Genomic DNA, 25,116 nt, shown 5'->3' on the forward strand with positions numbered 1-25,116 from the left:
GGTAAAGCAGAAAACTGAAAAAGCTATTACACTAAACACGTGATCCATTATCTTTCTCTAGAGATTAGCAACCTTTACAACAGACCAGAGATACAGGAATTTAGAAAGCAGAACAATTTGTTCTATCTTGGCTAATGTTCTGAGTTACCTGACATTGCATTCCAAGAACTATACCTACGATAACATTACATTTTATATAAAACTTTATCTTGCAGATAAAATTAACATATCATCTAAATGACTGTCAGTTTAGGAGCCACGTGCTTATAAAAAACATTAAGTGAAGTATGGCAACATTTCATGTTAAATGTTATGAAACACTGGAACGGGAAAAAAGTTGAGATAAATTAAAGCCATAAAACTAAACTACTAAGACATCATATTTGTCAGCACAAATCTAAAAAGCAGCAAATGGAGATTTAGTTTATATGATGGAAACCAGATTAAAAAAAAAACCCTGAAGGCTTCTTTTCAAAAATAAAGATAGCATTCATTCAGAAAATACAAGGTATTCAGAGACAAGTGAGAATCAAAACAGTAACATATTTCTCTCAACAGGAACCTTATGACATTACAATTTATAAACAATATAATACTTCAGCTGCCAACACAAAAATCATGCAGGAAACTGAATAGTCTGATCACAGGGAGAGAAAAACTAATAACTGATGGGCATGGATGGAAAGTTTCACAAAATGATCAAGTGCAAGAATTTGATTTGATGAAGCTGAAAAGAAAAACATCCAAAACAATGTCCACTTAAATTGCATTCCTCAATAAGAAAAGCAAATATAGAAGAGGGAAGAGGTAACATCATAAGAACTGTGCAATCATACTGTATAGTTTTTAATTCTTTCATACATTATGATGTTACTTGTTGCTTCTTTCTGCATATGGCAAACAAATAAGTTTTACTTTACCAGCTCCCAAGGAAGATTCCAATCCCAAATGTGAACCCAGCTGTGAAGTCCCTTTACCTAAGCTTATCTTATCTCTTTAACTTGGGAAACACAGAGTTTAAAAAACAAGCACTTACATTTTAGATCCAGGTAAGTTTAAAGAATAAAGTTCTGATCCTGGAAGCTATTCTATGCAGTTCCCTTCTCCAGGCAGCTCTGAAGTGACAAACTGTTTAGTGGGCATCTCAGCTTTCCTTGGAGCATGCACACATGGAGAAGGAAGCTGTCCATCAGCAGCATTCTCCAGTGCTGAGCACTGCAAAGCCACTAACACTGTACTACTGGGTAGAACTGTGGTGCTGCACAAAGCTTTTCCTCTCCAAACAGATCCTACCTTCTTAAGACTAGAAATAAGAAAAAATGAAAGGCCCTTAAAAATGTCCCCACTCACATTACCTTTCAAAAAAGAACATTTCATTCTTGCAGCCAACGTCAGTATTTTAGAAGAATGTGGGGAAACTTTACCCAAATAGGTCCAACCCTATTCTTTCAAGTTCTCAACAGCTCACCTTATATAAATCAAAATACAGTTTAGTGGGGAGTGAAGCTATTCCAATGTAAAAGCTATCTCGGCTTTTCCACATTACATTGGCTTTCCAGTCTAGTTCCAGGCTCCATGACAGAAATTTGCCAGCACACTTCACATTAATAAGAGTATGCATGATACTTCAAGGAGTAGTTCTATCCGATTATTCTAAATATTAAATATTGACTTTCAGCTCAGGAACTAGATGTCACGAGCAGAACTACTGGCAGAAAGCTTGCCACTAATCTTTAGGACTGGGACTGCTTTACAAGCATTGATGCAATGAGGGGTTTGAGCTTACTGCAGGAATCAAAGTCTCACACCTGAGAAGTCAGAGCTCTGCCTCCTGGGGTTCCATTGCTGGACACCGGGAACAGCCCAACTGCCAAGTCTGTATTGCCAACAGCTCCATCAGAATTAGCAATCCATGAAGTTACAGAGCTAATAAAGTCACCTTCCTCGTCTCATCTCAATTTCGTGCTCTTTTATGACCTAGGGTGGGAAAACAGAAAAAACAAACAAGCCTAAGTTCAAGAAACTACACTGCTTTAAACAAGTTGATTTAACCTTCTCAGCAAAAAAGCACAATCATATCAACACTGGCATATTCCCAAAGAACTCCTGCCAACCCCAGCATTTATTTTCTTTGCTTGTTGAGTAATTCCACCTTACTTGGCATTTCAGAAATTTTTCTAACCAAATACAGCCACAGGTCAAATTATATTACTTACTCTTCACCTGCCATCATCCAAGTCTTCTGGATGAAGACTTGCTGAAAGACTGACTTCTATTCAGACATATTAAGCATACAGTATGAAAATATTTGAAATAAAATCTGCTAGCAAAACATAAACATAATGTGTTTGACAACCATTCCTTTTATCCAAACTGACCCATTAAAGTAGCTTATGGATGAAGCTATGGATAGTATTTGTTACCCCAAGAGAACTTCTGCTCATTCCTCTATCACTAACTTCTGTGGATTCTTTTATTCCACCAGAACCCACAAAAGCCTACAAAACTTCTATTTTTCATCACCTTCAACATAAAATTAATGAACTGCAGTTCCATTAGACCTTACTATTTCTGTTCTTAGGAATGAGTAAATAGAATATGCTCTGCAAAAGGATAAACATTCAAGACAAGAAGTATTTTACTTATCACTTTTGAAAATAATCCAAGACTTTCCTATATTTCTTGAACAAAATCCAGTCTGATGAGAAAGAAACTGTATGAGTTTATTTTAGAAAAGCAAATTCCAGGAGTTTCTCCGTAAGAATACATACTGTCCATGCTCCATAATTTCTGGCCTATATTCATTCAGATATGAGGACATTACAAACTTGTATAACCAGCTCAGTTCCAAGTAATACTTAATGTATTTGTCCTCCTCAGATTTTTAAGTAGTTGGGAATAAATTATCATGCAGATTTTTTATGAGAACTGAAGCAACGAAAGGCTAAGTAACTTACTTTCGCTTGCACAGTACATTGAACCAAGCGTAGAACCCACTGAGTGAATCTTACATACTCCTGCCTTAAACATTGCACTGCCATTCCCCAGTGAATAATCCTTCACCTTTTTGATAAGATACAAAACTACCCTTTTCACCTCAGCTTTCCACCCTACCCCTTGAGATTTTAACTGTCAGCATCCCTGGTTATATGATTTCTATATCTACAATTCTCTCTTCCTGCAATACAAGATTTATTGTCCTCATCAGCTTTTATTCCTTCCTTGTGTAAGGAAGGTGGGTCTTGAGGTCTCAGGTGCTGGTTTAGCACAAAATAATCAAGTGATTCAAAGTCAGGATTAACAGAGGGCATCTGATTCAACTTTTTTGTTTGTTTGTTTAGTTCCTGAACCTCATACACTATTTGAAAGAAGTTCTTTTTTACCTTATACTGTGCAGAACACAACCACACAATCAAGCCTTAGTTTTCAAAATGTTAAGAATTACTTTAACTCCTGAGGCAGTGCCCTATATTCTACTGTGACTTAAGGACCCATTCTGGGAGTAAAATGATGAGTGTTTTGTCATATAACAGGCTTTTTTTCCCTTTTAGTTAACAGGCTCATTAACTTCTGTAACTTACATAACCTTCACTGAATTAGCCCTCTAAAAAACAAGAATAAATTGCACCTAAAACCAAGTAACATTAATGGACTTGCACTGCAAGCATGAGTTTGCGGTAGGTGAGGGGTAAAGTATTCAGGGAGAACAGAACAATGAAGGAGAGTGGCTTCTAATTCCATCCTTCACCTTTTCATCTATTACTTTGAGGTTTTTGGTCACTTGAGGAAGAAGCTCAATTTCTGCTTAAGTAGCCCAATGTTATGTTGATGTAAATGCCACGGTGATAATGCAGCCTTAAAACCTGAGGTGAACATAGAGCATCCTCTGTTCAAGAAAGCTGATCTCTAATAATAACTGAACAATCTAAAAGCATACATTATTCAGATTGCCATTTAGTGTTCCTTTACTAATCTAAAGAAAAACACCAGGCTTCTTTGATAAGGTGAAAGAAAAACACCAGGCTTATGTGAAAACTGATAAGATGAAAGAAACCAGGATAAGCTTTTACAAATTTCATGGTGATTTCAACTCATTTAGTCAGAAGACCACAATATAGTAGTCCTTATGAAACAAAAAAAATCTCTTACTAATGATATGCAGAGACCCTACCTTTCCAGTACTTCAAAATAAGCTTAATTTCAACCTGCTGGCTTTCAAAGGAAAAAACAGAAGATGTGAAGTAGAACAGATTAGACATTATCTTGACAAGATTAGACCATAAATAATAATCAAGAAAAACTAGATACAGTGTTTCCAAAAATTGCTTAAGTGTGCTCAAGAAGAGACAATTTAATTAAAACAGAAATATTTCCTTTTCTGACCTATTTTCTCATTTTGAGATTCCACTGGGATGAGCTATACAACAGTGATTTTGTGCTGGATCTCTACATCCAGTGGGTGCCATGAACAACCCTGAGGTCTGTGAAATATGAGCAGGAAAAGATATCACACATACATTTTTGCATCCAGCATAACCAGCTACTTTTGCCCACCAAGAAATCCATAATGTGTTGAAAAATACAACAAAACCTGAAGTTTTCTGACAATAGCACTTTCAATTATACCAACAAACTTGAACGGCAATTCTTAATGCTTTGTATCTGGGCTTCACCTGCCCAGATATTTCACAGAAGATTTAAGCATTCAAACATATTTTAACAATCTTAATTTCCATAATGACTCTTCCAAAGTGAAAGAGGCTAAAGTTGATTTTGTTAATAGAAAGGCAAACAAAAGCACTACAGGAGACTAGTATTCTCTAGTTTGTAAGAGCTTTAATGTTTGTTATTTAAACAATACACACTACGTTTATGTCAACAACTTCTGATCCTCAATTGAGTATTAAATCAAGAAAAAACTGGTTTGCAGCCTCTGATGCTGCGATTCCAGGCTGGAAAGATCTCGGGTATAATTTTCAGCCAGTTAGCCAAGGACACCAAGAAAGATCCATTTCAATTTTAAGTGTTACTTTCAAACAAGTCTTACTTCACTCCTGGCAAACCACTTTTTACTGTTACTTGCTATGTTTACTGAAGTAAACAGGAATTTTCTAAAAAACATAATTTCCAGGAAATAAACTGACTGAAGTACTTTCTTTTCCTCCCAACCTTATTTAAGAGAACAAAGGTGCATGCTCACAGTGCATCCATGGAAGATTTATCCCTGTGTATCTATCAGCTTTCCCATTACTAGCTTTTTCATCAGTTAATTTCAAACACACTTAACAGCAAGATGAGAATCACAAATATTTCAGGACTGGGTAACCATATCATGCCTTCTTTCGTCTTTTAAATTAGAAATGAGGAAATACCACTCAAAAGCTAAAGACTGCCACAGTGACACAAACCAGCTGCTTACTCAGATTCCCACTGATACAGCAATAGAGAAAGGAGAAGCCTTTACATTGACCCACAAAAGCCTCTGTCATGAATGGCCACGATGATGGGAAAGGTCACCGAAATCAGATTAATTTGTTACTGATTTCAGCAAGCTTTGGGTCAGACCCACAGCCTCCAGAGAGTTACTTTTGGTCCTACCCATCTGAAAGCCAGAAGTGGTGTTACAGGGATAAGTGTCATTAACAAGCATATTTAATATTTATCAGTTAGATTATCTGGCAACACTCATTATCAATATATAGGTAGTAACAGTACTGAAACATGGCACTGAGAATTTGTGGGTGTCTATAGACTGCCTGACCAAGTGATGAGGGCATCAGCCCCTGCATACACGAAGAGCTTTTTATATCTGCTCTGTCACAGAGCTGAAGTAACCAGTTGGCAACATCAGTCATCATGCACAGCAAATCTATAAACAGATGGAGACAGAAGATCTTTAAAGCCAATAAACATAAGCACAACCACTTTTCATGGCAATTAAAAATATTTACTCATTAAGTAACTATGAGAATTTATTCAATGTTTTGATTTCTGCAGCAGAATTATTAACAAATTAAAAGCTCAGAAAATTGCTCTGAACCACTTACTGAGGGTTTCCCCAAGTACCTTTCACTTACAAAGCAGGAATCCCTGTCAAATTCACATCCTAAATAATGGGCTAATAGATCTATTACCAGAATTTTGAAATAAGAATTATATCTTATCCCATATATATGCGTGTATATATATATATCTTCTATATCTGCAGGATTTCTGGAAAAGTAAAAAAAACCACCAAATCTTATGTGTGATTAAATAATAAATTCAAATATTGTTTTGCCTAGCTACAGATTATTTTTGTAGCAATGCCTCAAGTGAAAAAAACAAGACTCACTTTAGCCTAGTCTCTACTAAGCTAAACCTAGAACTTCCTACTTTACTTGCACAATTTTGAGTTTCACTCCCTACTTTTCCAGTGCTATAGACAAGCAAAACCATTACTATTTACAGATGAAGAAAAAGACAGCTTATTACTTAAACTCAGCAGTCAGGAAAAACTCCAACTTAATGCAAAGTAATACATAAAAAACATTAAATAGTCAGACCACAGGTACTTAAGCATCTCATGAATAAGACCAAGTATTGAAAGGTTTAAAGCCTTTACCTCACCAGGAAATAATCTGAACACCTCTTCTCCAATATTGCAACATTGCAGAAAGAACATCTCAAATTTGCAGCATGTGGAAATTAACTTCTGCAGCCTGCCTGGAAAACCAGCAAATTCAGGATCTTTTTTATCAAGGCAAAAGGAGTAAAAGAAAAAACCTACAAGTCTGCTCTCCAGATCTGCTATGGCTCAACACAGCTTGAAGTTATTTATAGAGGAAAGGCTCTAAACCCATAGATCTCAGTATTGGTATCTTATGCTACCAGTAAAAAGGCTTTGTTGTCTGATTGGTTGTAAACAGATGACTGAAATGAAGATTTCTATTCAAGTGCTCATACAGCCAGTCACAAATTAATCTTCTGGGATTCACCTCATCCATGTGCTGCCTGTAACAGCATCTTACAGGGATAGCCCTCCAGCAACACTGAAGCCAGACAACTGTTCCACACATCCTGGTTCATTCCTGTCACATTCTTGGCATAAAAAGGTGAGAGGATAATCAAGAAATATGACACTTAAGAGTACAACAATTTATTCACAAATTTGGAATTAAAATCAAGATCAGGCCACATTAATTATTTTTTAGACTCTTTATCTGTAGTATATCTGTTTCATTAAAAAATACATATTTGAAAGAACAAATGCTGTGCCAACATTACCTCCTGTTACTCAAAAGACTGAATGCAGATAAAAAACCTGCTATCTCCATTTTCACATCCTATGCCAAAACCAATTAGACATGAAGTGTTTACTTTAAAGCACTGGGAAGGCAGAAAATAAAACCCATGAACTTGAGAACATCTCAAGCTAAAGATCAGGAAAATAATTAGATTTTTAGATTAATTTGGTACTATTTTAGTAATTTTCCCACAGGCAGCTCCTCTGCAGGAGGACTTCTGTGAAGTCTCACACGCTGCTCACCTGCATCATCTCCATTTAAAACGCACAGGATTTTAGCCAAGGGGTGAGGACTACACTTAACATTCCTGTCAGATTCACATCCTCCCAATTCACCCAGAAACTATTATGCAACTGTCCAGAGATCTGTTGACTCAGGCTGAACAGTTTCTGCAGCAGTTTGGGACAAGAAAATAACCCCATCTCTCACCTATTTAGTTACACCTACCAAGGTCTACATAAAGCAGTACAGCATAACATTTAAGCCCAAGAAAAAGAGGCCTTTCTTTGCAATTTCTGGTGAAATGAGGAAGGGAAATATAAATGCTCATATAGGCAATTCAAAGGCAAACAACTTGCTTCAATTTTTATTTGGCATTTATCTCAATTCTTTAAGCATAGGGTAAGTGCTTCATGTGGTATGGCTCACAACTTAAAATGAAATTTTCTGGAACAACTGTAATTCCATTTTGCAGTTTATATCAAAAGCAGTTTGTCTTCCCAGGTGACAGTTTGCCAGAGAAAGGAATTGGTCCTCTGTACAGATCAACTTTCCTCCTGAGTGTGTTGTCTAATGGAGGCTCAAACTCTGCACTGGAAGCAGCCCCAGGGTTACCTTGGGTTTGAAGGGCTCAGGCAGACAAGGGCAGAGTTATCCAAAGCCCTGGAGAATCCCTGATTTGCATCTTCTCTGCTCCTTCTCATCTGCCCTGGTCAGCTGGTAAGAAGACTGGGGTGTAAGCTGGGAATAGCTATTCTAGTTTCTGAGAAAATTCAGCACCAGTACACCCTGGGAATGTTTTAGTCCAAACAGCTAGTATGTTAATATAATGGATTAAAGCAGGAAATATTTGATTCTTGTCTTAGACCCCTTTTCTCAATAAAATTTTAAAATCTGACACATAGAAAAATACTCCAGCCTGCTATGAAATTACTAATATACACCTTAAAACAGTCAATCGCTTTAGGAAGGCACAATACAGTGTTTATTATTGCTTTCATCTGCAACAAAAATAATCTGTTGAAATTTATATATGTTTTAGAAGCAGCTTAGAAGAAATTAAATCAAGTTGTTTGTCTCCCTCAGTTATACTTCACAGATTTTAAATAGCAACTGATACCTGACATGGAGACACAGTTGAAAATGCCCCTGCTGCAAAGCCCATGAATCATCCAGACAGTTCCTACCACACAGGTATTGAGTTTTCTCTACTTATCTCTCTCTTCAGATGCAGCCCTAAGACCAAAACTTTGTATGAAATTAATAAAGTTAGTGAAACTTCTGGTTGTGAAGACAAAATGTTATCTTTTAATCCACCCCAGTGATTTTTTTTTTAACTGATGCTGCTCAGATGTGAATCTTCTGATGGCACCCCACATGCTATATGAGAGTAAAGAAGATACAGTTCCCCTTTTGTTATTGCAATTACCACTTTCATGCCTGCTAAAACTCCTTCTGGAGCAAGCCATTTTTAATTCCCTCTGACAAACTGATTTTGATTCAACTGCTCACTGCTGAGCACCTAAGAATACTGGAATGGGGGACACAGATAGTTGTCATAATCTTGCCTCCAGAAAGGACATGAATCAAACAGAAATATGGTACAGGCCTGCTGAGTTTAATAAAGTGCCTGTAAACAGTACACACGATTTAGTCATAAAAACGTGCTAAATAAAACACCCTAGTTTTCTCTTACAATATTTAAAGACTTAAGAAATTCAACATGCTGATTTACATATTCTCAGCATTCAACACAGACCTTGTTAAATATTTTGCCCAAATCCAGTCTTGTTTAGAAAGGAGGGCAGGTATGGCACTGCCACTGCTTCAAATACAACTGTGGGACTGAACCCCGGGAGAGATCCACGTGGTTCTCACATTGTCATGTCCCCTGCTCAGCCTCAAGTACATCCACAAAGTGTGCTACAAACAGCCTGACACTGCAAGCAGCTGACAATTGAGGGTGCTCGTAAATCAGAGAGAACACAGCTGAAAGCAGGATAGGAGCTAAGCACATTAACCTTAAGATCCAAGTCTACATGCTTGAGCAAACACATTCTTCATCTAACCTCTGTGTTTGTGCAATGATATTCCAACCTAAAGGACAAGGGGGAAATAAATTTCCTGGTAAGGACTAATTGCCACAACACCCCTCACCACCTTCTTTCCTACACATTTACAAAATTTATGAACTTGTACAGAAATTGAGCTCTAGCTAATGAGAATATGCAGATGACTGAAGTCAGGTAGTAGCTCAAAGCTGATACAACCACTGCAAATACTGCACTTCTGTGAATTGAAAATTAACACCAAAGCAGAAGTTTCCCATAAACCACCTATAGCATGGACAGAAAACTAAATCAGCAGGCTTGTTTCTGAAGCCCTGTGTGAACATCCAAAGAACAAACTGGCCTAAGGACCAGCTGCTTTCTTGCTTTGCTTTTTACCCTGTATCACTATCAAGGATCTTTGTTCTCTAGACTACAATTATAAACCATCCTCATTACAGATAAAACCCAGCCTTATTAGTGGTCCTTGAAAGAACCTCTTCAGATTCTTAGGACAGACAGCAACAGTAAATCAAGATAAAAATTGAGCATCAGTTGCCTGAAGAGTTTATGTGAGTTAAAGAATCTGTGACTAATCTCCCTGCTGACAAATACAGAAGTTAAATTGCTTTCCCACAAGCCTTGTAGCCCAGCCCATAGTGGTTAGAGATTCCCACTGCGATAAAGCAACTTCCTGGTTATTCCTGGCTTAGGGGCATTGGTCTCCCACAAACTTAAGAAGAAAAAACCCGACTGCATTTTCCATTAGCAGCCAAAACCGACAGAAAATGAACAAGCCACTTAATTCTACAATGAGCCTAGTTCAATAGTACAGCACCCTCTCTCTTATGCTCTGAAAGAAGATCTTACACGGTTTAAAGCAATATTCTTAAGAGATGCTGCCTGAGCTACATAAAAAATGGATTTGAATGGTTCAAGACGCAGCAAAATCAAAAACAGTCGAGCAGACAAAGTAGATAAATCTCAAGGTCTTTTCCAACCTCAGTGATTTAAGAGTTCTATGAAAGCAGCCATGTTAACAGCTTTTCTCGAAGCTCTGTCCCCTCTCGGCAGGGCAGTCATTTAAACACACGTGGAAAGGCTGGGCTCTCCCCACAGGCTCCCTTCCCCGTGAGCGCCGAACAGTGTGTGCGAGCACGCCCTCACTGGCACTGTACTTGCGCTACGAGAGGCCTGGTTTTTCACGCGGCTGCAGGGCGGCACGTGAAGGCTGCCTGCCCCGGGCTCTCCCGCGCCGCAGCGCTGGCAGGCGGCGCCGGGCCCCGCGGCGGGCCGGGCTCTGAGGCGGGCCGGGCGCTGTGGCGGGCCGGGCTCTGAGGCGGGCCGGGCCCCGCGGCGGGCCGGGCTCTGAGGCGGGCCGGGCGCTGTGGCGGGCCGGGCTCTGAGGCGGGCCGGGCCCCGCGGCGGGCCGGGCTCTGAGGCGGGCCGGGCGCTGTGGCGGCGGGCGCGGTCCCGGCGAGGCGGGCGGCGGACCCGGCCTCCGGACGGGAAAGGGAAGGGGAAGGGGCGGGGCGGTGAGCGCGCAGTGCGCAGGCGCGGCCCGGCCCCGCCCGCCGCGCCCCCTCCCGTCCGCGAATCCCGCCGGGGGCGGCGCGGGGCGCGGGGCGCAGGCGCGCGCGGGAGGCGCGGACAGCTCCCGCCCCCCCGCCCCCCGCGCCCCGCGGGCGCGCCGCCCCTCCCGCAGCCCGCGTTTAAAGGCGACGGCGGCGGCGCCCGGCGCCTCCTGTGACAGCGGCAGCGCCGCTCCGATCTTCGTTTCTGGCGGCCGCCGCCATGTACCGCTACTTGGGGGAGCAGCTGGCGTCCCGCCTGGCCGCCGGCTCGGTGCTGGCGGGCGCGGAGTCGGGCGGGCCGGCGGCGGCGGCGGCCGGGGGGGCAGTGGTGGCGGCGGCATGGGGCGGGGGCCGGTGTCCGCGGCGGCACTACTGCGAGGCGGCGAAGAAGGAGGACGACCCCAACTTCTTCAAGATGGTGGAGGGGTTCTTCGATCGCGGCGCCAGCATCGTGGAGGACAAGCTGGTGGAGGGGCTGCGCACCCGCGAGAGCATGGAGGACCGGCGCCACCGCGTCCGCGGCATCCTCCGCATCATCAAGCCCTGCAACCATGTGCTCAGCGTCACCTTCCCCATCAAGCGCGACAACGGCGAGTGGGAGGTGATCGAGGGCTACCGGGCGCAGCACAGCCAGCACCGCACGCCCTGCAAGGGAGGTGAGACCTGCCGCCTCCCCGCGGAGGGCCGGGCCGCCGTGCCCCCGACCAGCCCCCCCGTCCCACCGCGCCTGCTCGCCGCTCGGCCAGCGAAGGCAGGCGGCTGCTCTCCCGTGCCAGCCGTGCTATCCGATACCCGAGGGAAGGCAGGAGCAGGGCGGCTCCTCCGCAGCCTTTCAGCGCTCCGCCGGCCCGGCCGCGCGGGTCACCCCCGGGACAGCCCCTGTGCCGGCTGTCGCGGCTGCCGCTCGGGCCTTGGCCGCACCCATCTAGGGCCCGTGTGGCCCTGGGCATGGTGAGCAGAACCCCCGCTTCATTTTAACTCCGTGTGAGTCAGATAGTATTTGTAGGGAGACGTGGGAGCACCGTGCTAGAAGTGCCTGCTCGAGAGCTGAAGAGCCGCTGTCCCTTTACACTCAGCCTTGTTATGTTCGCGAAAACCTACTACTCACACAGAAAACATCCGTAGAGAAAAATAACAAGTTAACTGTGTTTCCAGTTACCGGCTGGATACATAGTTAGGCAAAAGTGATTTTTCTGGAAGTAGCTAGCTTTAGGTAGGTGAGACCAACTAGGCATACCGAGGGACCGAGAGGGTGAATCCCACTGGAGCTGAGCTCTCATGGGATCGGCCGTCATCTCAGAGGAATCAGACTCCCTTTTAGTCTGGGATAGATGGCATTTCCTTGAAAAACAAATACAGATGTCCTTCAGCATAACTTACTCAAGAGCTCTGATCTTTGTGGACATTTGAGTATTGGAAACCATTTCACGTCTGTAACTCAAACCAGAGCTTCTGTAAACACTTTTTTCAGTATACATCAGCTTTATGGTAAATAATGACAGTCACAAAAGCAAGTGATTTCTTATGAATGAAGTTCTCTGACTTCAAGACTAGATTAGGAAGGGTGTTCTTAGGTAAATGTGCTTGTGAGAATCAGTTCAGCTGGTGTATATATATTCTGCAGCACAAATAGTGTGTCTCGTTAATGTGATTCCTAACATTCCAAAATCAAATATGTAGTGAGTATCCTGTGACATGTTAAATTCTTACCCAAAACAGGCTAACTCAACTTTTGGTTGTTTACTTGAAGCAAGAATTAGCATCAGACTTAGTTGTAGCTGAAGTTGGGTGTGGCTGAAGTTTACTCCGTGTGGATCTGCTGTTCTATGCCATTGCTATAATTTCATTTAAAATACTGAGAGATATCACACTGCTGTTGTATCACTGCTTCAGTTAAGTTACTCTTTGCTGCTGCTTACAAAAAGTCCTTTGCTGTATAGCCTGTGTTACTCTTAAGATTCTGCTTGCATAACAAAATGCAGTCCAGTGGCAAATGAAGTAATAAAATAATATTAATATATGATAGTTTCTAATATTTCACATTAGTATTGCTCATAAGTGAAGGAACTAATGTTTACATAACGAATAATTATAAAATGCACTGCACATAAACAAACCCCGCCAACTGTGTGATTGGACTCTCTCTGGTCTGATACCTACGTTTCTAAATTCTCACCAGAAATGCTTGGTTTTTGGTGGCATCTATTATGTCTGTCTGCACTCACACTGAAGCAAACACTGGAGCTCTTCTAGGCAATTGAAAACAACAGCTATAGAAAATAGGAAGTCTCAGCAGTTTCTCCTTTTCTTCTTGTGCTGCTCCCCACCCTCTCCAAATTTAGGGAAGGAATCACAAATGATATTTCCTTTCCATTCTTAAGCACAGCGATCATTAATGGATTTCACCTTCTACTGCTCTCTAGGAATTTACCCACTATCAGGTGACTGATCTGAATTTGTCGTAAATTTATATGGCATGCATGATAAGCGCAGGTCAATTGCTCGAAACCTACTATGGGAAAGGTGGGAGGAAGTAGAACATTTCTACTTTAATGGCAAAGGAGTGATAAAGATATTTCTGCATTTGTAGTACGTTTGATCCACCTGAAATGCACCAACTTGAGCTTTTGTCCAAAAGGGATTTTTCAGCTAGAATCTTAGTACAGTCTACAGGTATAAAAGCACAAAGTCCAATGAAATACAACTCCAAACTCCATGTAACAGTATGAAATTGGGAAACTTGCTGAAGTGAGTGTCCCGCACACAGTGTCCAATGCAAGTAAATTTGCACCATCAAGAAACAACAAGGGACATAAGGTCCCCTTTTAAAAGAAAGGGTGAGTTGACAAGTGAAAGGCTTGCAAAGACATAAGGAGAAGCACAGTTTCCACATCTTTTCACATGGTGAATTGTGACCTTTAACTTTGTGCTTTCTGAAAAGTAAAATTTGGTGAAACAATGCTACTTTTTTTTTTTTTTTTTTTTTGTGTGTGTGTGTGTGTGTGTACTTGGTACTGAGAAAGAAATGGTATTTACTTACTGCTAGGTGATTGCTAGCAACTGCTAGCAAGTGGAGATGCTTTGTCGTGTCTATTCTTTCAAGGAGCATTGTGCTTTAAAAGCTCATCTCTCATAGTTCTTGAGGTTTACCTAAACTGAAGGATAAGAGATGCTGGTTAGAGAATATTAAATACTGTTCTGTATGAAGATTAGACAAATGATCAAAGAACACTTTACAATTCAAGTAGGAAATGAAGGAGTACAAAAGTTTTTAGGTCTTATAAAGGCTGCCCTCCTTTAATTGTTCCTAAGTTTTTCAGTACATTCATACCAAAATACTTCATTAGCAGTACATTCATTCTGTATGCCTTTGTTTATAAGGGCATTTGCAGATTTAAGCAGGAACGAATGAAGAATTTATACTGTAAATCAAAATTTAAAATCTTGATTTGCATGCCCTAAACTGGAAGGCAGCTGAATTACTCAAAGAAAAAGAGTTTAAATGAACATTTTAATTACATGCACTTTAGCAGCACCTTCTTATTTCTACTAAGCATTTAGTAGTTAACAGTATAACATTTAGATAATGTTCCTTCTGTCAGAGAGCTCTTTAATTTCTTTGCCTGCTCATTCTCTTCTGGAGTGAAATCTCAATCCCTGTTCAGTGGTCCAGCCCAAATGTGAAATCTGCCAGACTCTAAATGCAAGGTTTATCTTTATGAATCTCACATGTGCATGCAAAGGATACCTGCTGGTATGAACCAGCAGTTCCTTGACTAGTAGTCCTTTTGTACCTCCTCTGTGCTGACTTCTCTTTCGCCTGCAAAGTAGAAATACCACAGCAGAGGGAATGCCATGAGAGGACTGCTTTGAAAATACCAGTCCTGAGTGGATGGATGACTGTGGCCTGATACAGCTGCATGAGGGCAATTCCAAGATCAGTCTTTGAGTTTTTTTAGAGGCAAACTCCTACACCTTGGTGAGAAACTTGACTGACGTCTTTCTATTCAAGAAGTACAATGCTCTTAATACCCTAATTCTAACAATCTATAGCATTGTTAATAAAAATAGGAGGTTATTTAAAAGCTTATCCTACTTTCCTCTTTCCCCAAAGCACATGTAAGAGCACAAGTCAGCTTGGTGCTGTTGGATGTAGCTATCACTACATAGCAGTGCAGGTGATTCTTCACTGGGTGAGGAAAAGTGCTTTTCTAGAAAAAAGGTATGAGGTACTGACACATGCTTTCTTTTCAGTTTACAATTTTGGTGGTTTTCCACCTTATTGAGAGAAGCCACAAATAACACTTCTTGTTGAATCTTGTGGTGCTTACCTATTTAATCATCGTAGAAATTAATCCGTAATTCTGCTTTGGGGGTTGCAATCTCTTGCAAGATGAGAAGTGGTGATTCTTTTTCTTAGCAGTGCTTCTCTGGTGTACTTTAGGAATCTTTACAGAACAGTCATGAATATCCTCATTTAAGTGGTAGGTCTTGCAGTATGTCCAGCATGCAAATCCAGGTTTTAAGGACTCCACTTTCTGCAATGTAATTGTTTGCTAGACAGAAAAAAATCAGTTAGATGCCTCCTCATCCCACTGAAAATATGGAATAAGCAATTTTCTCATGTGTTGGAACTCAGGTTGCTTACACTCCAAATGTAGTGTTTGTACAACTGGAGTGATGCTGCCTGGTAGCTGAAGTGATGCAGTGGGTCACATCACTCTTTCCTTTGCTGCTGTGGTGACTTGCATGCCAGTGGCCAGTACTAACAGGAAACCACAGCTGCTCTAGTTCACTGCACTGACGGCTGCCTAAAGAAGTAAAACAAACCAAATAGGGTGCAGGAAATGAGATGTTTGAATATAGATGACTCTGTAGGAAAGTACTTTGGCAGTTCCTACTTAAAATAATAAATTCTTCTAAATAATTTCATCAGGTTCTACGAAAGGTGTAGAACTGGTTAAGCTATTTTTTATATGGTTGCTGGTGGCTACTTGTCATTAAATGGTCAGTTTTAGAAAACAAAATAAACTTGCTGAATTTTTACCTGCTTAGTAGTATTATGGAAGTTCTTCCATGTTTGTTGGGCAGCATTTACTATGGAAGTAATGCTGTGAAATGGTTTTAAAACTTTTTCAAGCCTTTCCATGTTAACGAACTGTCCAGCAGGTCTGTTATAAATGAGACCAAATGAATCAGAGCCGGAAACAGCCTAACTTTTGTTTGTGCTCACCCAAATTGCTGTAACCAAGTCTCAGATGCTTCCTCAGTTCAGAAAGGCTTTAAAGCCATCTTTAGTTCTGGACTAGATTTAGTATAACTTTCATTTACAGAGGAATTTTGAAAAGCTCCATCAAACATTACTTCAGAGGTCACTCTTTTGTGTGAAGACAAATGAGTCTTGCTTTATTTGTTCAGTTGACTTGGAGGTGAATGAATTTGATTTCCTGTGTGGTGCTGCCTTGGCTGGTTAGTGGAAGGAGCTATTCTGCACTACAAAACTTTCCTGTTGTCTGGTCTTGGCAGCTTTTATTCTGCCTGTTAGGATTTATCCTTCTCACTTGGCTCATGAGTTCATATTAATGAGTTTCTTACTGCATAAGGTGACTTTTATTCATGCCACCCTTGCTGCAGTTGCAGAGGTCCAAGTCTGGCACTGAGTGCCCAGTCACAGAATACCCTCTGTTGCAGACATTAATGTGTTTAAAACAGTGTGCATACCTGATGATGGAAACTTTGCTTGCAAAAGGAAAACCTGTACATGCAGGACTTGGACCAGTACAACCCCATGTGCTGTCTCAACATTATTTATTCCTTTTTTAAGAGGGTAAGGAGTAGTGCTGTTGGTATCTTGGAATAAACAGAACTGTTTATCTTGGGGTTGAATTAGTGGCTTTGCTTTTTTAAGTCATGCATGGGTGAAAGTTAAGAGCTTGTGCCTTTGGCCCGGGGTCTTTCGAGTAAGACATGGAAATGTACCCTATGGACCATGCAACAGATGGAACTATAACATGGACCATCTGTAACCAGAAATAAACCTTGGAAACTGATCTAACGCCAAAGGAATGTGAAAGGTTTTTTGGGGAAAAAATGGTAATTAGCCTAATTGTGATAACACTTGCAGTACTATAGCTAAAACTTATACAAGTGCCTTACTTTTAGAGGATCATTAAGACTGGAAAAGATCTCTAAGATTGAGTCCAACCTTTGACTAATTTTCATAGGTATCTATTCTCTTGTTGTAGCTTATCTAACTTCACAATAAGTGCAACAGTGGATATACATTTAAATTGCAAATTAAAAAATAAGGAAAGGAATGTGTGTCTTGTCTTTTACTGTCTTTTAATGTGCTAGTTGTAATGTGAACCATATCAGATTTTTGTTTTTAACATAGCCTTGTAAGAGGCTATGCCTTACTCTTTTGGCTGTGAATTTTTTTAGTTCAGCTTTTTCATATAATCAGCTCATACCATTGCTGTGGTAGCCAGCTTTGTCCTTGATCTTAAATAGTTGTTTTCCCTTGCTACTGTTGGCTCTTTGTCTATTTATAGAGAGATCATACCTCTGTCAGCATTGGGCTTTCTGCATAAACACGTGCTGGGGAGAGGAATCTCCTGTGTGATAGTCTCCCTCCTGTTCTCTGGGTAATTCCAGCAAGCACTTTTTTTGTTGCATTAATTGCAACAGCTCCTTCTTGTTAGGAATTAGACTCTTAGGAAGAGCATGGAATTGCCTGCCTCGTGTCAGCACTTTTTGTGGCTTTTTGTTTTGTGACTCCTGTGGCGTTTGGACCATCCAGGGCCAACTTGTGTGTTATTTCCTCCCTCTGCACACATCTCCCCTGCACCTGGTAATAATAATATCTATGTGGAAGCAGTTTACTGTATCTCCCTGTTTCTGTCCTTGTTACTACAGTGTTAGTGCCCTTTCATGAGTGACCTAATCCTTTAGGTGGGGCTGAGGTACTTCTGTAGGTGAGAGACTTTACTTCACAGCCAGATTCTAAGTGCATAAATTCATGTCCTATTTGCTTGCCTGGTAGTGTACTAAATTTGCTGTATTCACATTTAAAACACCGAGTCTTATCAATGCACCAGAGGTAATTTTTTAACAGAGAAAATTCTTGGCTTTTCTCGGCATGGATTGAAATAAATGTACATGTTTAAGCATATTTCAAGTGCAGCTTATTAAAAACATACAATAAGTGGTATACTGAAGTATTCTGTCTGGCTGAGTACAGACAGAATGGTCATTTTATGGGTTTATGGTCATTTTATACATACTGGTGCTTAAAGCAGAATGTGGGGTGTCTTTATAGGGGAATATCTGTCCTGCCCAAGCTTTATAGCTGGCTAGTGCTATGTAGGAAAAGATAAATATTTTTATCTCCTCTCTTGGCAGTTAATGAATTGAATTGAGGAATTAGTGGTTCTTGTTGCCGATTGGTGTACAGTGTTCTTGTTTTCCAGTACTGAATTACTCATCTTGCTTTGTTAGGTTTATCTGGAATTTCTTTGTCTTCAATAATTACAAATTGGTCACTGTGCTATTTACCACATTTTCCAAATAGTTAAATAAGGCTCAGCAGTTTCCTTCTTGGAGAGGTTGGATTGTTTTTCTGAGTCTAGAAAAATGTGTGTGTTCTGAAAGAGTTTACCGAGTTAGGTGTCAGTGAATACTTAGTTTAATGGCAATACAATCACAGTTGTACTTCTTTACCTAGCACACATGAAAATATACATACATAGCGCAGAGTTAAAACACTCTGTTTTTAAACACTGCAGTTTAGGTACTGCACTAAGTGCTGGGATTGATTTATGGATTTTGCAGAATCCATAGGTGAGCTTCTATACTGAAGCTCCCTCAGACTGTGGACTTAGACTCAAGCCTTTGGACAGGGTCAGGCAAGCTGCTAACCAGAGCTGCTGCAGAATCCAATGTTGCTAACTGGGAGATTAACATGCCTGTAGTCAGTCCTAGGAACTTCCAAAGGAGATCATGACATCTGTGCTGCTGACTGCTGTATGGGTAGTTTAGGAGAGCTGCTGCTCTGGAAGGCTTCTTGTGATGAGCAAACACTTTGCAAATAGAGGTGAGCAGAACAAGTGCACCATGTTAACAGGAATTGTCATCTGTCTAGGACCCAAACTGGTTTCAAAGTTCACAAGAGCATGACAACCAGAAGAAAACACTGAAGTCAAAGCAGGACAAAACCCTTGGTTAGATATTAATAATTTAGGCTGAGATGCAAATGTGTTCCAGGTTGTGGGGAACTTGAGAGACTTACTAAGATTTGCAAGGTATTTAGTGGAGGAGGAGTAGGTTACCCAGTGTTTTTCTTTGAACTGTTGCTATGGCAACTGTTTAGTTCTTTTTGAGACTTTGAGTACCTCGTGCTCGTTAGTAGTGAGGGCACATGTAGGTACTGCCATGTAGGATCACTCCACGAGAAGCTCAGAAAATAGTAACACAAACTTCCCTGAATAGATTTGTAGGCGTACTAGAAAGGCAGTAGTCATCTCTGAAAAGCTGGTGGTTCTCTACACCACATTTTCTAAGGAAGCATAATAAACACACTTAACATCACAGAACTTACTGAAATCTGTACAATGTAAAATCTAGTCGGATCTGTAACCTTTGGAAATGAAGGGCTTTGTTATGTGTATGTTAGAACAACCCTTGCTATAAAATTATTAAAATGATAACTGACTGCTGTTACTATAGAATCCACGGTAGCCTTGCTGATAAAGACTAGTTTGATATGAAGAGGTAACTGAGTGAAGTATAATAGCTCCATAATACAGATGGTAAAAAAGAAGTTGTAAAAGCACACACACTGCAGGGTAGTGATAAAGCTTTCTCTGTATACTGACCAATACTAAAAAATTAAATTAAAACATCTCCTCATTTAAAAGCCTTTGTGCAGAGAAAAACAAAGTCACTCTTAGCATACTGTTTAACTTCTTAGGGCGTGGTAAGGAAAGAGAATTCTCAACTAGAACAAGAATTCATATGTTTTCCAATGAAAAGTATTTTCCATGGCCGTGAGTCATACTGTAACTTGAGGCTTTCTTCAAACTATTTTTTTGCAGCTAGTTTGCTGTAAAAGGCACAAGTTTCCAGAGACTTACTGTGTGGGACTTGCCAGGGTTTAAAAAAGATGTAATCTTGTTACCTAATAGTGACTTTGTTTGCTTTTATGTAGTGAGAACCATTAAAAAAAAAAAAAAAAAAACCCCAAACCACTATTTTATCTGTGCATATAGTCCATTTTTAGACTCAGGCTATTGAATGCATAATAACACTGCCAAAAGAGTCACACAAATGCATGGCAATACTCCTGCCAAATTAAGAAGCTGTCAAACTAAATTTCAATGATGTCCAAATAGAATAGAAATTAAGTAAGTCTTTTATCTTTGTGCATCTGCTTGCAGATGGAATGTACAGCATTCTCAGATGCCTGCTTCTCATCAGTCTTAAAAGCTTAGCACTAATAACTTCCCTGTCAAGAGGTGGCCCTCCTGTAGAGTAATTACATTTCCTGGAAAACAGTAACTGGCTGAATTGTGAAAAGGAATGAAATGTTAGTGCATCTTAAATGCTATGTGGTCCTGCCAGGGAAGGGGAAAATTCATCACACCTGTCAGATAACCTGGGTTCACAGCCTGAACTTCACCTAATGACAGATTTTACCACTTAAACTAATTTTACCACTTAAACTTAATCAAACTAGAGAAGATTGACCAGTAAAGTCAGCACAACTCTCAGAATTGACTAGTCTTCCTCTTATGAAGATAAAGCCAGCAGTCAAGCCATTTTAATTAAAACTGTTTAAAAGCCTGGAAAAGGAGTTGAAGCTTATTCAGATGTACGAAGTTGTACAGAAAAGAACAGTTTTGACCTCAAGTCCATCCAAAAGTTGTCTGTGTTCTGGTATGTGCACATGGCTGACAGATAGGCAGCTCAGTTGAAAGCCTGTCAGTACTTTGTTAGTTTTGGGGCGTTTTCCCTATTTACCTTGATATGAAAACTTAACAATTATTACATCAAAGTTTTTGGAAGTCCTTGACTGTAATACAAGGAACTAGAGATCTAACTGTTTCACATGCACTGGAGTGAATACATGCACTGGCACTTCTAGTTAAAGTGCTGCTTGTTTATCTCTTCAGATCCTATCTTCTGTATGATTTGCAGAAAAGGCTTCCCAGGTTTTTTTTTTTTTATTTTGCTTCGCTCTTTAAACGGTACAAGATAACTATCCCAAAGTAGTTAGTCTCCTTGCTGCTTTTCATATATCAATAAACAACATTTTGTGTGCCTGCAGGAGTACATTTGTAGCAAAACTGCTTTTTATACACAGCTTGGAAGTTTAAATACGTATATGGGTTGAATAAATACACAGTGATCTAGTTCAGGTGGGGGTGGAGGGGCAGAGTTCACTTCTGGCCAACACAGGCTGTGACTCCAAACTTGGCTGGCTTGAGCAATACTCAGACGAGACCTGTCCCCAGAGTACCTGCTCAACCAAGAGGGATTCATTTCCCCAGGCAGGACAGTCAGTGCCATAGATAGTGCTCGTTCTTGTTCAGAGCGTGACAGAAGGATAACTGCTCCTCTGAAGGATCAGAGTAAGACATACTAAAAAAAATGCAACACATTTATGTTCTAACTTTGACTGTTCTTTTGGGCTCTGATAGGTTCTACTTAAATTTTGACTATTACTTCCCATGAGAAGGTTATTGAGAGCTCAGACATTAACTCCTTGCAGCTAAGTCAGAAACTACTTACTTTGCTTTTGGGGACCACCCTTCCCCCATATACACAATACATTTAAATTCTGTTCTACGGAGGCATGGTACTTTCTTTTACTGATTGAACTCACATAAGAAAGCAGCACTTGGCCCTCAGCTTTATTTGAGCAGCACTTAGTTCCTTTGAAACTGGGATTGTTTCCAGAGCATTCAGGAATGGCTTTCATAGCAGCACAGTGCTTTAGTTTGGATAATGTATGCTGGCCTTTTTTCACTCCTGAGAACCTGAATATGGTCTTCTCTTTACATAATAGGAAATTTGTGGTGCCATGTTCTGGCATCTAAAGGACACTCTGTGCCTACTACAAACCACCGTGCAACTTGGCAGAACCTACAGCCAAAGATTTGGGGAGTAGAGATGGGAATAATAAATTATTCATGGCTCTGTTGTATGCTTAGTTAAGTGGGAGAAGCTTGGGTAGAAACAAACATGCAGCTGTAGGACCCTTTTGGCTGCAGCCACGTGACTTTGGGCACATGTTGATCTTAAACGTCATGTTTAAGCTTCTCTAGTTCTCTATATCTGCCCTGTCAGGTTGGTTAAATATTTCCTACTCTCTAGCTACCTTCAGATACATGAATCTTAACTGTGAGTTCAATCAATTTATTGGAATTTTTCCATTTTTCAGAAGACTGGTGAGACTCAGGCAGGTGAAAGATCTCCTTACCTTTGTGTAATCTTTTTTTTTTACTCAGCTTTGCCTTGAATGCTGGGCTCACCCATTTTGCATCTGAGCTGCTGCCAGCACACAACAAATTGAATCTGCATTTGTACCATGTGTCAGCACACACTTGCAGCCCTGCTGAGTGATTTGGAGCAGGGAATGCAGATGTGGGCTGGCTTCCATGTGGATGTGGGATGGGTGGCCTGGTCTCACATGCTTTGCTGGTATAGTACTCTTCCCTCAAAATGATTTGAAAAATTCGAACTAGCAGAGTGGTTTGTTACTTTCTGTTTTGTGGCTGTGCCTAGCAGCCAGGGCCTTGATGCCAAACTACTCTATCAAAAAGACCCTGATTATAACCAGTAGTGATAAGTTATCATCAGGAACAAAGTTAATCTTGTGTATTCAATGAATGAAGTCCAAAACTAAAGATCTTGTGGAATGCTGAAGAACTTTATCAGCCTCTTGAAAACTCTGCTTTTAGCTACCTGTCAGCTTGATTCATCTTCATCACAAGGAATATTCATTTTTTTTCCCTAAGGCTGAGTGCTGCCATTAAGCTACTTCATAGAAGATTACTGAAGTAGTGAATTCCTGCTACATAAAAGATATTTGAGTAGGGAAACAGGGTTCTTTACCTCTTAGAGTAAATAAGTTAATAAACAACCTACTTGCATGTTAAAGATTATTGGTGTAGAATTACCTTTCCCAATTTATAAATACTTTGGAAGCTGTTTAGTGAATTCATGTGTTATGTGATGTGTCTTTTGTAGGTATTCGTTACAGTATGGACGTTAGTGTGGATGAAGTGAAAGCCTTAGCATCTCTCATGACATACAAATGTGCTGTGGTTGGTAAGTGTTCATTTTTCAAGCAAGATTTCAATCTTCTGTTTCAATCGGTACTGATGTAATTACATAAAAAAACAAACATGGAAAGGATTAAAATGAATTTCAAACACTAATCTCTAACTTAAATCTGTAGCAAGGTGGGAAAAATCTATAGTGACCAAAATAATGATACGTGTTCTCTCTGCTGTTACTGAAAATACTTTAATAAAGTTGTATTTTCATTTGAAAAGTCCAAATTCTGCTAACTACCCTCTCCCATAGAAAGTACTGCATCTTGAACTCAAATTCAAGTATGACAAACCTGGATTAGTAGGGGACTAATTTTAGGGGGAACAGATGGAGGCTATAAAGGATTCAGGCAGGGGAGCTGTGGAGAGAGAAGGATAAAATTCCTTTATGTGTTATAAAGAAGTATAATTTGTACATAGCTACTATATTGTAGAGGAGTTTGGAGAGAATCCGCATATTATGTGTAAGAAAAGAAAACGCTTTTCTAATGTATATAGATGTGCTTAGGACTTCCAAAGTAAAATTTTTGAGTTAAACCAGTAAAATATAAAAGGTAAAACTTGTTATTTCTACAAGTGTCAAGGACAAGAGATATTTAAACGTAGCAAATTTAAATAATGAACTTTTGACTTTTAAAGACCATTTTCAAAATGCCTTCAAAGATCTCCCATTTTTATAAGAGTGCCTAGATCAGATTATAAGTTACACTTCAGACGCCATAAACACAGCAAAACCAAAATCACTGCTAAAATCAAAGACATGATTGCACATCTTTCTCATGTGTTCTGCCTTTATTGTTGAAAAAGTAAAATGATTTTCCTTTGCATTCTTGTAGATGTGCCATTTGGTGGGGCAAAGGCTGGTGTCAAGATCAATCCCAAGAACTACACAGTAAGCCTAATCATAGATAAAAATTTGGTTATCTGCAATAATGAAGCCAGCCAGATACAAAAGCTCTTCTAAGGGCATTATTGATCACTTAAAACCTCCTGCCACTTCTGCCTCTGTAAAGGCTGAATGTAGCCAGTGCATGTAATAGGTAGGAAAGGAATTTTTAAAAAGTCTGTGTTTCAGAGGTGCAATTACTTAATTTTTTTTTCTGAAAATCAGAAGACTACAAATAATTTGGAACCTGAATTTTTTTTAAGTTGATACCATTAATAGAAGCTTAAATTAAGTTACTCTTCGAAAAAATAGTTAATGTTTTTGTTTATTTTGACTAATAGTTTTATGCTCCATTAAACCATTCTATGCAGTGTTCCAGTGTGAATAATAACTAACTTGGCTTATAAACGGTTTACTGCAGGCTTGCCTTCTTGCCCTAATTAAAACAACTTGCACAGAAAGGAATACTAGAATGCATAACAGATATTCTAAGCTGAAAGCTCCTGTAAGGATTTGTGTCAAGTCGTTTGGCTGTGTTGATTACACAATTGGCAGGGCCAGCTCTTGCTCTTGCTGGTTGTAAATCGTTCACACAGGATATCAGATTTGTTTGCTGGACATCTCTGCTGTGGGCACAGGTGGTTCTGTGCCATGCCCCTGACTTGTCATGGATCAGAATGTACAGAAGGAAAGCCCGATGTTTCTTGTGCTGCCTGAATACCAACGGTCTGCTAGGGAGTGGCATATAAGTTACATAAATTATGAATC

General features: G+C 40.2%; 1 protein-coding gene across 1 annotated transcript in view; it reads left to right on the forward strand.

Moving 5' to 3' along the window:
* The first annotated feature begins 11,277 nt into the window (after positions 1–11,277).
* Positions 11,278–25,116, forward strand: part of GLUD1 (glutamate dehydrogenase 1) — a 29,066-nt gene continuing 15,227 nt past the window's right edge. The window contains exons 1-3 of the mRNA XM_066324180.1: positions 11,278–11,783; positions 23,377–23,457; positions 24,299–24,354. Coding sequence (XP_066180277.1) covers positions 11,348–11,783; positions 23,377–23,457; positions 24,299–24,354 — 573 coding nt within the window. The 5' untranslated portion in view covers positions 11,278–11,347. The remainder of the gene's footprint in view (positions 11,784–23,376; positions 23,458–24,298; positions 24,355–25,116) is intronic.

The sequence above is a fragment of the Sylvia atricapilla genome, chromosome 8 (assembly GCF_009819655.1).
Source record: "Sylvia atricapilla isolate bSylAtr1 chromosome 8, bSylAtr1.pri, whole genome shotgun sequence".
NCBI lineage: Eukaryota > Metazoa > Chordata > Aves > Passeriformes > Sylviidae > Sylvia > Sylvia atricapilla.